Raw genomic sequence first — 12,813 nt, 5'->3', positions numbered from 1 at the left:
ATATTCCCTGAAAAAATGAAATTAGGTACCTGGGAGTTACATTTGATGCTAAGCTTACGTGGGTTCCCTAGGTTGGCAGGATGATCCATAAGGCAGCTAGTGGAATTAATATTATGAGATTTCTATGTAGGACGTGGTGGGGCGCCCATCCGTCTATTTTTTTGAAATTTTATAAAGCTTTTCTGCGTTCCCATCCCGATTGTGGTTCTATGGTTCTGGGGTGCTGCAGGAAAAAACCCTGTCTGGTCTGGATAGGATTCAATATCAGGCGTTAAGAATGGCATTGGGTATGATGAAATCAACCCCAATTAATATTTTATTGGGAGAGGCTTGCGAAACAAGTTTGGAGATGAGGAGGATTATGTTGGCTTCTAAGTTTTTAGTCAAGTCCCTTAGAATTAGAAATAATCCTAATTTCTTAGCTACCCAGCAGCTATATATTGCCTATCAAGAAAATCATAACTTTTTTAGAAGGAAGGCGAAATTACCCTTAGTTGAGGCATTTGACTGCACCGCCACCTATCATAATATTATTGATAGTGGAGACGTTCAAGCGTGTTTTAATAATGACCTGGCCCCTCAGCTTACGCCTATTAATTTTGTTGATTCCAAACATGAGAAAGGGATGGGTCTAAATGAAACTGAGTTTCGGGAATTTTGTTTCAAAATGTGGACCTGGGAAGAAACATTTATATTTACCGATGCTTCTAAGGGACAAGATGATAGAGTTGGCTTTGGAGTATTTATTTCATCTCTCAGTGTTAGGGTCGGGCATGGGTTGAATAGCGCGTTTTGTATTTGCTCTGCAGAAATGGTAGCTATTAGTTGCGCCCTAGATCTTACCTTAGATTATAATATTAAACATGCAGTAATTGTCTCCCATTCCAAAAGTGCCCTGCAGAGCTTCAGATGCAGTGCGGTTGAAGCCTCCAACAGCTACATTCTACTAGATATTAAAGCAAAGATTGATATTTTGAAGCGCAGACTTGGGCGGAAAATATCGTTATGCTGGATTCCAAGCCATTCGGGGATAAGACATGATGAAACGGTGGATAGAATAGCCTCAGAAGCCATACTTTTAGACCCGCTGAATTTAAGGCCCCCTTTCAGGGAATTTGCCCCGTTAATTAGAGCAAAGATGTGGCATATCTGGACCATCAAGTGGAAAGATTGGGGCCGTTCAAAGGGCAGACTTTATTGTGCAGCTTATAAGACCCCTCCAACAGTTCCATGGTTCTATAAATTGCAGCTGTCCAGAAAGGAGATTACAACAGTGTGCAGAATGAGGAGTAATCATTGTAGTTCCCCAGCACATCTTTACAAGATAAACGTAAAACCATCTAATCGGTGTGCTTGTGGAGAGGTGGGAGATATTGAACATATTTTGTTTGATTGTGCTCTGCACCGGAATAACTCCCAAATTTTGTATGAGTCCCTCATTGATGCCAGCTTACCCGCTCCTATTAGTGCCTTTTCTGCACTTTTTCACCCTGGATGTATGGATTTTGTTGCACGACTTGTGGTTAGATTCCTTAATGCATGTGGTATCTGCTTATAACCGCTTTTGGATTTGCTAGCTCATGGTCTTTGGGTTGGTTTTATTCATTATGTATATCAGCTAGAACTTCCAAGAAAAACTCCTTCGCTGGAGAAGATCCGAAAACCTTCGACATATAGAACTTCTGAGATTAGTCAGTCTCCTTCGCTGCAGAAGATCCGAAAATCCTCGACATTTGGAACTCACAGATCAGTCTCCTTCGCTAGAGAAGATCTGAAAAACCTCGACACTTAGAACTTTAAAATTTAGTCTCCTTCTCTGGAGAATATCCGAAGATCCTCGACGGAAGTCGGCAATGGGCGAATGATCCTCGTAGTCAAGCCCAACAGTTTTTGGTAAAACGCATCATTGAATTTGAATTGAATTGATTGGATTCTGTAGTGGAGCATTGCACGCGGCGGTTTAACCTCCGTTCGCTCCCGACAGAATCCCTTGTATTCGTCCTCAAAAGTTTGATATCGGTTTCCACTGTGTGGACTTAGTGTTGTTAGTGTTCAGTGCATGTTTTAAAGTTATAATCGTCGTCGGCCCCGTCGTTTTTCCCCGTTCACGCCGGTATGGAGGCCGGATGGGCCCGGATGGTCCGCCGTGGAAGCGGGGGGTTTCGGTTTTTTTTGATATCGGTCAAATTTGTTTTTTTGCTAGTTGAGCAAATATTGGTTATATGTCTTCTTTGTACGTGTTGGTCAATGACCAAAAGCGAAGATCCTCGACGGAAGTCGGCAATGGGCGAATGATCCTGGTAGTCGTGCCCAACAGCTATCTGTGAAACGCATCATTGAATTGAATTGAATTGAATTGATCCGTGGTTATGGAGATTCTGTCGAGAGCATAGCACACGGTGGTTTAACATCCGTTCGCTCCCGACAGAATCTGTTGTAATTGTCCCATAAAGTTTTGATATCGGTTCCAAAAATGGAGTGTTTGCTTTCTAATTGTTTTAAAGTTGTAATCGTTGTCGGTCCCGCTGTTTTTTCCCGTCCACACTGGTTAAAGGTCGGTTGGGCCTTTAATCGATGTGGACAAAATACCTTTTTTTAAGAACCTATTAAGTATATGTTAATAAACCTGGAGGATGATGATGGAAGGGTCCAGACACCCTTCTCTTATGAAGGCATCCTTTAGGATTTTTGAATAATTTTCACAATTGTAAGCTGCCCGTAGGACCTGATGTAGTTGTGGTCATTAGATGTAAGGAAGAAGAAGAAAACCATGGTTATGTGTAGTTATATTTTTATTTAAGGATTTGAAAGGGCGAAACTTTGTTTTGTAACAAATGATCACCAGTTAAGAAAGACATTTTAGAAACTTTGACGATGTTACCGAAAATAAACTCACTTTTTAGCGAATTTAAATCATTTTTCCAATTGGGTCCCAAAGAATATTTAAGACGCAACATTAAATTGCCTCTAGTAAAGTTTATTCATGACACAGTTAGTTTATACAAAACCCGAACAGAAACAGGTCTAAATAATGTTCGGGACGTCTTGTTTAGGGGTACAGTAATTGCTCTTATCACCGCACTCTTAGTTTGGCTTTCAATAATTATGTATGTTGCATTTTATTATGTATATGTTCCAAAACTCACCCATGAAAAATCAGTGTATTTGAAGTTTAGGTAAATAGACTACTTTTCGTTTTTGGTAAGGATGTCACACAAATTTTAGTCTAATTTAAAATAAATTATGTAGGCCCTGTAGTACCACCCAAGACTTGAATACTGCAAAGGGGATCTGCACCTTTCCTTCTTCATATGTGCAACTAACTGAAAAGCAACAGCTACTCATGATGGGTCAGCAATATAAAATTTATTTGGATTTGGAAATGCCTGAGTCACCAGTCAATAGAGAATTAGGCAGGTTTATTTTTATGTAGTTATGATCTTTTATTGACATATTTTAGGAATGTTTATGGTGTGCATTGATTTTCGGGGAAAGAACAGAAAGATATTAGCAAACTCATGCAGATCAGCAATGTTGCATTACAAAAGCAATCTATTGGACACTATATATAAATTGATATTCTTGCCATTTTTTATTTTTGGATCTGCTGAAGAAACTCAAACAGTTCATGTGGAATTATTCTCTGATTATGTAGAATCTGAGGTAAAGACGTTTTGATCCATCAATTTTTATATAGGTTGTTTTAAACCAATTAAGGGGTAGTTCGTGTTGTCCCCCCGTAAGTTAACTTACTTATTTGTAATTGTTTTCAGTATGGACCTGTTACTGACCTGTATGTTGAAGTTCAGTCTAAACACATTGAGATATACTCAGCTAAATTTTCGATTAATGCAGAATTTTCCGGACTGAGATATGTGATGTTTAATTGGCCAATATTCTCAGCCACTTTGGGTAAAACTTTTATATTATGAAAGAATCTTTTAAAATTGTGTTTTATATTTTAGGGATAACTGCAAATTTGTTCTTTATTGCACTAACATGTCTCGTAAGTTGGTATCAAATAATCCATTCAGATGAATATGCTAATTACATTGAGTCTAGAACTACATTAGTCATTAGCAAAAATGGTAAGAAATTATGAAAATGAAATAAAAAAGGTTAGTTACATTTAAATTGTAGACCTTGGCGAATTTGAGACAGAATCATATTCCGATGAAGGAGATGATTCCTCATCCTCTGAACTTCGTTTCCAAAAGACTGATGTTATTGAAGAGTTGAAAAGTGCTGTAGAAAATTGAGTGTCAGTATTCAAACAACACAATTTGAATTATACTTAATATTGGATTTAAGATTACTTTTCTTGAATCAATACAGTTGGTACTACTACTTATTGCTGCTTAAAGAGATCGAATTTTACCAAATAGACGTATTTGTAATTTTATTGTAACTATTTTTGTAGTACATCACCTTTTTTAGGCTCAGCTGTCTAAAGAGAAAATCACTTAGAGTTTTAATAACCCGAGTTAGAGTTCTGTTAACATTGAGTTATCTACAGTTTGCAATAGATGTGCACCATCTAGCACATTACTTTTCTAAGCAATTATTGAAAAAGGAGAAGTATGTACTTTACGAACTATTTCTTGTAATGGTAAGTTTCTGTTCCTGTCAATCGAGCATAAAGTGTTCTGAAAATTATATTGAAGCTCCTTTTATTGGTGTTTTAAACAATAATTTAACATTTAATTTCAATCCATATGTAAATTGATTTAAAATAATGATTTTGCACAAAACTACGTCCCGTTGGCCAATTAAAAAAGGTCCTCGAGGATATATCAAAATGTAATTGTCCTAAAAACTTGGGGTGAAGAAACTTATAACCAGATTAACCAAGAGAAAATGCCAGAAATTATTTTTAAGTTTCTAGAATAACCTCCATTATTATGAGAAATAACCTTATATTATAAAATAGAGAATAATTTGATTCTTTTTTTCAGAATAGTTTTTGCTCTACCTCTTAAGGGAGAGTTGTGGGGACAACATTTTCGGAAATAAATGTCCATAACTTCAGAATGGTTGTCAAACTTGGAGTCGTTGAAAGGGGCTTTCTGAAGTTATTGAATTTATCCCAGGTGTAACAGTCCATTTTGACTATCTCTGAAATAAGATTATTTCTTAAAAAACGGAATTTAAAATACAAGAAAGCCATTACATCCTCTGGCGCCCATTCTATAAACTTAGAAATAATTTCAAACATTTTTTCTTGGCGCTTTTTTATTTGGATTACTTTTCCAGCTAGGGCCGAGCGTCCTTAATTCACCACCCGATGCAGGAAAGGATATAAAATTGTTTAACAGATGTCGCTAAACTTTCGTTAGTTTTTAACTACTCTTATTCAACTGGGCCTTAAGGTGTTAATTTTTCAAAAACCATTTTATAGACTTATAAGATTAACCCCATATTATTTTTTAATGTTTAAATTAAAAGCAAAGCAACTTGTTTTTTTTCAACATTTCTACTTTATATTGTAAAAAAATATAGGTAGTTGTCTATAAAAGTCAATCGCTTACAACAGAACAAATAACAAAAAAATCAAAGTCAGAGGCAATAACAGTGTTAAAAAACAATGTCAAAAACTTATTGGTAATATAGAAAATTAAGAAACTAGTCTTTGAGCAATACTTTAAAACAATATTTAATTTAATCTGAAGGCAACATAACAACAGAGTCGTCAGAATCTGAACTCGATTTATGAATATGATTTTCATCCAAACTATTCACGTCCCATTCATTTTCACTATCTGAATGAGCAATATCCATCTGCATTTCAACCTCGGCTCCCGATTCATCTGAATCTGAAATTAAAATTTGAATTTATGGAAGTTGACCGACTCAAAAAACGTCCTGTATAACCTTTATCGTTAAATAAAATCGCTTCGTCGCTTTCGTCCTCTTCAACCGGAACTGTGATCTGGGGAACCATCAGTTCCAATTTGCCTCGTAACCTATTCAAAGGCACAAACAATGAGTTCCTGGCCTGGATGCTTGCTAATGCTTTGGCAAACATATCGGATAAATTCGGATTCGAAATTAATACACCGGCGTGTATTCGAGCAAAATTTTTTAGCCACAGCGCGCCATAATAACTCCTAAAATGACTTTGTAATATGGTGAAATAAGAGGGATTCAATATAACTCACAAAACTGTTTTCCCATTTACCAAGGATGACACTTCTTTTACCAAAGGTTCGAAAATGGCAACAGGCAGCCTTTTGATTGTATTCCTAATTATATCCTCATCCTTTCTGCTCAAAGCCATTCTTAAGAGGTTTTTGTCTTTGCTATGCAGTCCTTGTAACAGCAGTTGTGCGACATTATCGCTTTTGGGTACTGTGGCACCTTCAACTTTATTTAAGATCAAATTTTCTAAACGCTGCTCCATGGGCACTTCCTTTTGACCGTCGAACTTTCTTTTAGGAATGGTAGATGTGTTTGGTGTCAAATAATGAACATCATTGGTCAACGGAATTTTAGTTTTTGACCCAGTTGCTGTTTTGCTTTTTACTATTTCTGGATCCTTGCGGACCAAGCAATGTACTCTTTGAGTAGTAGCGATGACCTAAAAGCACATAAACTGTTTATCAATTTTGTCCCAAATGTAAATATCCCTCATTTTGTACCACATTTTCAAATGTTAAAAACCTTTGCGACCCATAACCAATGCACAAACTTTCTCCATCGGGCTGAAGTCTGGCTCCCGATATTCTCAGCGGACTAACAGTTTCATCACTATGCCCGATCTCTGATACTACCTGAATAGTTGTTTTCGGTTTTAATGGCTTGTCATTTTGGCTAAAACCAAAAATAATATCTCTCAACAAGTTTATTGGAAGGAAACATCAGAAATTACCCATTTAACTTGTGTTGGTATATATGGACTACTCCACTACGGGTTGATGCCGCTATGGTGGTTGATCCGTCGCTGTTAACATTCACAGAAATGTTTCTAACAATATCTTCCATTAAATAATTGCAAACAGTATTCTTCTGATGTTGGCTTGCCTTTAAGTTCCAACAGCTCAAAAGGCGGTCCTCCTATGGCAATAGACATAATATTAATGATTAGATTGCTGTTTAAGGAGTATACCTTTGATCCGCTTAATAGATACAAATCTTCATCTCTACAAACACAAGACATTAGAACAACTTCAGCGCTGTGACCAATGAATGTTTTTAAAAGTTGTTTGCTAACGATATCCCATAACTTAATGCTTTTGGATGCAGTTAGGAGCTGCTGTGTCTGGCGAATAACAAGAATTGAAATTATTCTTTCATTAGTAACCTGCCACTGACTAAAATATTTCAAAAGAGTGTCAAACCATAAACAGGAATGAAACAGAATTGTACCTTTTAACTGTCCTCCTTTTTATATTCCACAGAAAAATATGTTGATCGGCACCAGAATAAATTACATTCTCATCAACAGGGGACAAACAATTTACAGAGGAATTGGTTTTGCTGTCTAACGTTAAAGATACATTAGCTTTACCAATGGAATATATTAACAAAAGTCCTGAAGATGTTCCTAAGGCAATATTGGGATCCAAATTTATGTGATCTTTTTTTTTGTTCTTCTTCGGCGATGGCGAATACTAAAATAAGAACTAAAAACCGATTTTCTTCAATAATAGAACACCTTACTTTATAAGTTCCAGAAGTTTCATTTGGAATAAAATGTAAACAAGTACAAGGAGTCGTCAAATGGAAATCTGGAGTGAATTCTTGCTCCAATGAATTAGACACCGTATTCCAAATTTTAAGCTTGCCGTCTAAAGTTATTTGGGCGAAATATTTTCCGTCCTCACTAAATTGCAGAGCCATATTAACCATCACTTTATTAATTACACATGGGTAATACAATCGTAACCTATTTTTTGCGATCTTCTTTTAAGTTACTGCTATAGCCAACATTACCAAGCTCCATTCGGCCAGTCTTCGCAGTGAATGACTGCCATTCCAAGGTCATTTTTAGAGAGACTTTAACGTTAAATTTTGGTTAAGGGCGACTTTCGTCTGGTTATGCTGCTAAACTCGTCTCTATGTCACTTTAGGTGCCCGATTTCGGTGACCTACTGGAACTGGATCCAACCAAAGAAAAGTATAAAAAAAAATTGATGACAACGTTTTTTAATGATTAATACACTAAAATTGAGATCATCTCGAAATATTGAAAATATACAAGGATTTTCTGGAATAGTGTAAGAAGTCAGCTCGTTCTGATGATTACGTTTGTAATTAGACTTATGTTTTTGTAAGCCCAGTTAGAATAGTCTAAAGTTCCGTTTTAATCTCGTCCAAATTTTTTTTATTGAGACTTTGTTAATTTGAGAATCTTAAATTTACTATTTAATTTAGAATGTAGTATTTTGTGATGTGTGGTAACTGATGGTCAACAGCTAGAACAAGACAACAAGAACTTTACAGGGTAAAGCAAGTAATTACAGATGAAAGTTTCGCCACCCAAATATAATTGTAAAAAAACGGACAGAGGTTGATAGATTAGGTTGATGATTTTGGACTAATATTTTTAATTTGTTAACAATCAAAGAAAAATTAAGTGGGTCGCCCTTGGTGATATTGGTCAGCACTAAAGGATTGAGTTGATCTTAACTCTCTTGGTTAGTTATATAACTGGAGAACAGCACAGAGGAATTTTGGTATCAAGTGTTTCGAATTACGTAGATATTGAACAGTACCGGGCTTAACGGAGAGAGGTGAAGAAGGTCCAATTTTGTTATGTTTGGTGTTATAAACTAGCCACCTTTTTGTTTTGTTTTAGTCCTTCACGGATGGAACTATGTGTATTGGTGGTAATCCGGGTGTTCATCCGTTCGTTGTTTGACCCTGGAGTAGGATCATTCGCCTGACGCCGCAGAGGCCGCGCGTCAATGTCACTCGTACGTGATCCTACTCCATATATATATATATATATATATATATATATATATATATATATATATATATATATATATATATATATATATATATATATATATATATATATATATATATATATATATATATATTAACGTAATAATAAGCTTAGCCGAACCTAACGAGATACATCTTCCATACCATATCGTCGAATGATCCCGGCTAACTATGGATTATACTTGAATCTGTGTTTTGAAACACCCAACCCATGTCTATATGGCTGAAGGATCCTGGCAAAGTCGGCCAGTTACTTAAAGACCAAACTATATATCTATGGCTGGTTTGCTTTTCCGTTTTTTTCAAATTTTTGTCGTTTGTTGAGCAGATTTTTTTATAAGATTTGTATCATGGTTATAAATGAAATGTGGACCTTTTTCGGTGGAATAACTGCGTAACTTAAAAGTAGGAAAAATGAGGAGGTCCAGATCGCAAACGAGCATACCGCTTCTAAAAGGGAGAGAAAGAACAAGATCGTTATCTAGGTAGTTATTATTATTATTAGTATAAGGTTTTTCACATTAGACCTAGACACTCATAATTTTGTTTTATAAAAATCTTGGTACAATTTTTTTTCAATTTTTCTGACCTTTGGGTCAAGCAACAATGAAGTATTTCTGCTTTTGTTTAATTGATTTAGAATCACAAGCTTATTGATAAAAAAACTGGGTCTAGTGAGTTACTGCAGCAAAGAGAAACTTTTTAAACCCATGTGTAGCCACTTTAGCCACACAATTATCCGAGCTTACATCCATCATATTTAAGTCTTAATCATCTACTTGTCGCATATAAACTAATATTGATTGACTGGGTATTATTTATTAATCTGTAGAACAGGGAGTGTGAGTCGAAATGCGAGCTTGGATAAGAAATTAACCCCTTTGCCAAATCTGGGGGTAAAACGCAGCCAAAAGAATTCTTATTTAACCCCATCGACGCCTATCTATCTGGGAATGGGCAAACGGAGTGGTTATAACAGTAGCATTGGACAGGTACGATGAAGATGAGATTGATTTTTGCTTTTTTTGATCTTTTCTAATGATTATTTTTTTATTTTTTTTATACGTTGCAAAACATATTTTTGTAAATATATCATTAATCAAGCAACATTTAGCAAATGTGCAAATAAACTAGAAAATAACGTTTATAACATCATACAAGACCAAGTGGGCCTTAACGGCCCTAGTCAAAAAAACTGAACAATATGTGAAATTAGTTATTGAGGATACACAATCCGCACTAAAGCAAAAAATATGTACATAAAGGACTTTTTAATATAAAAAAAAACGAATTATTGACCAAAGCGGGGTTTAAATTTTCAATGTTGCTAATTGTAAAATTAAATATATTTTGAGATTTTGAAAATAATAAATTTATCTTTTTTTAAGTTTTTGTAACTTTCATTTACCTTTTTTTGTAATTTTGTTTCTTTATTTTTTTTTTGTGTAAAAAAAGCATTTCATATTTGGATACTTACATTTCAACTTTGTTTTCCAATTTTCATAAATTATGAGACTCTGAGATAATTTTTTATTGAAAGTTTATTTAAAATTTGAAAAATTGTTAATTTTTTTAAAACATATTTTGCAATTTCGCTTTCTAATATTCTTTGATTTAATTTAAGTTAGTAGTTCTGAAAATAAAGAATGAAAAACTGCCAAAGTATACAGGGTTTAAAAAGTACACAAATTGGTTATAAATTTTAGTTTAACCTTTTTAAGTATTTTCATTCATTCATTTTCATTAATACAAATTTACATGTTGGAGAACTCACTTGTGCGGCATTTGCTGAAACATTTAATGCCAGCGAATATGAACAATAGATGCAGGGATACAAATAGTACCATAATCTAAGGAATATCATTTTCATTTACAAACAGTAGTAATAACGAATACATTTATAAAATTGCAGTTGAATTTACAATTGTGTTGTTATAAATTATACAAATTTCGAAGATTGTTCCAAAAAACAGAAACGAAATTTTTTTCAGTTATTTATTTCTGTTATTCTCATCTTTTTGTTTGAAGGTTTATAATATTTTTGCCGTAATACTTTTTTTTGTGTTATTCCTATTTGATTTTACATGTTTAGCATTTAGCACTTTGTTTGCAATTTTGTTTGTTTCCTGTCGACTGTGGAAGTTTATTGACATTATTGGTGAAAAGTATACCTCACAGATCCCTATGTGGTAGTGTACTTGAAGTAATCTGTATTTTCCGTAGAGTGGTAGTAGAGGTGTATCTTCTGTTAATATGAAAGCGAAGCAAGATCAAATTAAAGACAAAAAATGGGTGTCAGAACAATATCAAAAGGTAAGTACCGGTCGTTTTTTTCAATTTCAATTTGTTATTCCATCTTTTTAGTGTAAACTTTATATCAGTTCTTGTGGTAAATTCGCATGTCCGTCTATTGCGGACTCTATAAGACCGCCGACGATAAAAATTCTCGTAGAAATAATGTCCACCATGCTGGAACAAATCTTTGGGGCAGTCAATATGAACGCGCATAATTATGCGGAGGTCCTGGTGTCACATCTGAAGCTGTTGAGTTACCCAGGATCTTTGTCAGTTTCAAGCGTAAAAAGCTGTAAGTCAAATTGTATATGTCAATCCTGGTAGTGTAGCCATTCGAAATTGATACGCGTCTGTAATACGGGGTGATTGTTAGAAAATGGGCAATTTCTAAACTGGGGAGATACTAGACAAAAAAGTATTGTGATTGACTTTAACGTGCCTTCTACAAATGTCGCTGATTTCGGAGATAAAGGGCCTTCCAAGTTTACAGTCTATTCTGTTTTCCCATTAGAAGTTTTTATAGTATACTAATAAAAATTGACAGTTAGTTATATTCCCACGAGAGCTGAACCAGTTACTATTGATTGTTAAGTGAAACCACATCTTAAGGATGTGCTTTCATTTAGCACGGGAGGAGTTATATTCCCATGAGAGCTGTAATATAATGCGCTTCTCACAACGTTCGCAAGATTCGCGCCTTTAAGTTCACAAGCAGTATCAGCACGTAAGATAATATAAATTTATGTTAAATCCCACTTTGAGACAGATGTATGTTAGCTCGCTTGCGAATAAAATTGTTTTTTTTTTAAACTAAATTTTCAATTTCGGAATCAAAACTGGCGCAGTCAGTAGGATTTGCCAGCGGATAATACGTTTGCATCGTGCATATCGGTCCGTCATCGTTTTAACAGTTTGTGGCAAATTCGAACACGCAAGAAAAAGCAAGTGCATCTCACTGGCTAGGGAACAGGAACATTGTTCGAAGTCCTATTAGCGCCAAGAACAGGAACAAGCATCGTCCTGGACTTCATTTGTAGTTTCCAGGGAGGAGACAACATCGTTCGTCCTATTGGGCCTAGTTTAAGAATGAAAACAGCAACAGCAATACTGTAAGTGCCAAATTTCCTTTCAATTTTCCTCAGATTGTCATATTGTGTGTTCTCTGTTTTTTTTTTTTTTTAAATAAAAACGGATACCCTAATTTTAGAGCTTAGTAATATTAGTTTAAGTGATTTAAATAACGACTGTAATTTATCTGATACCGATATAAACGATTTAGAAATGACTCAATCAAACGCAAACTACTCTTTGATAAAATATCCAAAACAAATAAATCGCTTCAAAAATTAATGTCCTTCACAATGCGATAGTCGATCCATATGAACTCTTGCAAAAAATTAAAGAACTAAGCACTTTAAATTCTGATAAATTGCCATTAAGTGGTGATTCTCAAAATATCTTAAATATTGAAAAAATCATAGAAATTAACATTAACATTTATGTTGGAACTTCCATTGGTTGAGACAAAGACATATCAATATTACAATCTGTTTCCATTGTCAGTTCCTA

The 12,813-nt window shown here is 34.9% G+C and overlaps 3 protein-coding genes across 11 annotated transcripts in view; 2 read left to right on the top strand and 1 right to left on the bottom strand.

Annotated features, from left to right (window-relative positions):
• The first annotated feature begins 2,431 nt into the window (after positions 1–2,431).
• On the top strand, positions 2,432–4,285 carry LOC132697884 (seipin). Of its 2 annotated transcripts, XM_060663615.1 has the most exons (7): positions 2,432–2,844; positions 2,904–3,176; positions 3,250–3,413; positions 3,461–3,663; positions 3,774–3,912; positions 3,966–4,088; positions 4,141–4,277. In XM_060663615.1, the coding sequence occupies exons 2-7, from the start codon at positions 3,106–3,108 to the stop codon at positions 4,257–4,259; spliced, it is 819 nt and encodes a 272-aa protein (XP_060519598.1). In that variant the 5' UTR covers positions 2,432–2,844; positions 2,904–3,105; the 3' UTR covers positions 4,260–4,277. The 2 variants fall into 2 exon arrangements, with proteins under 2 accessions (XP_060519598.1, XP_060519597.1); XM_060663614.1 differs by having other exon boundaries at positions 2,435–3,176; positions 4,141–4,285.
• A 1,368-nt stretch (positions 4,286–5,653) lies between these two features.
• On the bottom strand, positions 5,654–7,968 carry LOC132697883 (WD repeat-containing protein 43). Its single transcript, XM_060663613.1, has 8 exons — positions 7,660–7,968; positions 7,366–7,610; positions 7,106–7,310; positions 6,869–7,053; positions 6,639–6,810; positions 6,159–6,577; positions 5,872–6,107; positions 5,654–5,813 (listed from the first exon to the last, which is right to left on the bottom strand). The coding sequence occupies exons 1-8, from the start codon at positions 7,846–7,848 to the stop codon at positions 5,659–5,661; spliced, it is 1,806 nt and encodes a 601-aa protein (XP_060519596.1). The 5' UTR covers positions 7,849–7,968; the 3' UTR covers positions 5,654–5,658.
• Positions 7,969–8,111: 143 nt separating this feature from the next.
• Positions 8,112–12,813, top strand: part of LOC132697882 (kinetochore protein NDC80 homolog) — a 28,826-nt gene continuing 24,124 nt past the window's right edge. For 4 of the 8 annotated variants that reach the window (XR_009618314.1, XR_009618318.1, XR_009618312.1 and 1 more), the window contains exons 1-4: positions 9,060–9,434; positions 9,782–9,941; positions 11,173–11,262; positions 11,314–11,536. Coding sequence is in view for 1 of the 8 variants with exons in the window: in XM_060663612.1 (XP_060519595.1) it covers positions 9,364–9,434; positions 9,782–9,941; positions 11,173–11,262; positions 11,314–11,536 (544 nt within the window). In the remaining 7 variants the exon portion in view is untranslated. Of the gene's footprint in view, positions 8,676–9,059; positions 9,435–9,781; positions 9,942–11,172; positions 11,263–11,313; positions 11,537–12,813 lie in introns of those variants that run through there. The other 4 variants (XR_009618313.1, XR_009618315.1, XR_009618316.1 and 1 more) reach the window with 4 other exon arrangements.

This window comes from Cylas formicarius, unplaced genomic scaffold (assembly GCF_029955315.1).
Source record: "Cylas formicarius isolate icCylForm1 unplaced genomic scaffold, icCylForm1.1 PGA_scaffold_2__14_contigs__length_35257938, whole genome shotgun sequence".
Lineage (NCBI taxonomy): Eukaryota > Metazoa > Arthropoda > Insecta > Coleoptera > Brentidae > Cylas > Cylas formicarius.
Note: the sequence above shows the minus strand (reverse complement) of the source record. Positions and strands in the feature narration are given on the sequence as shown.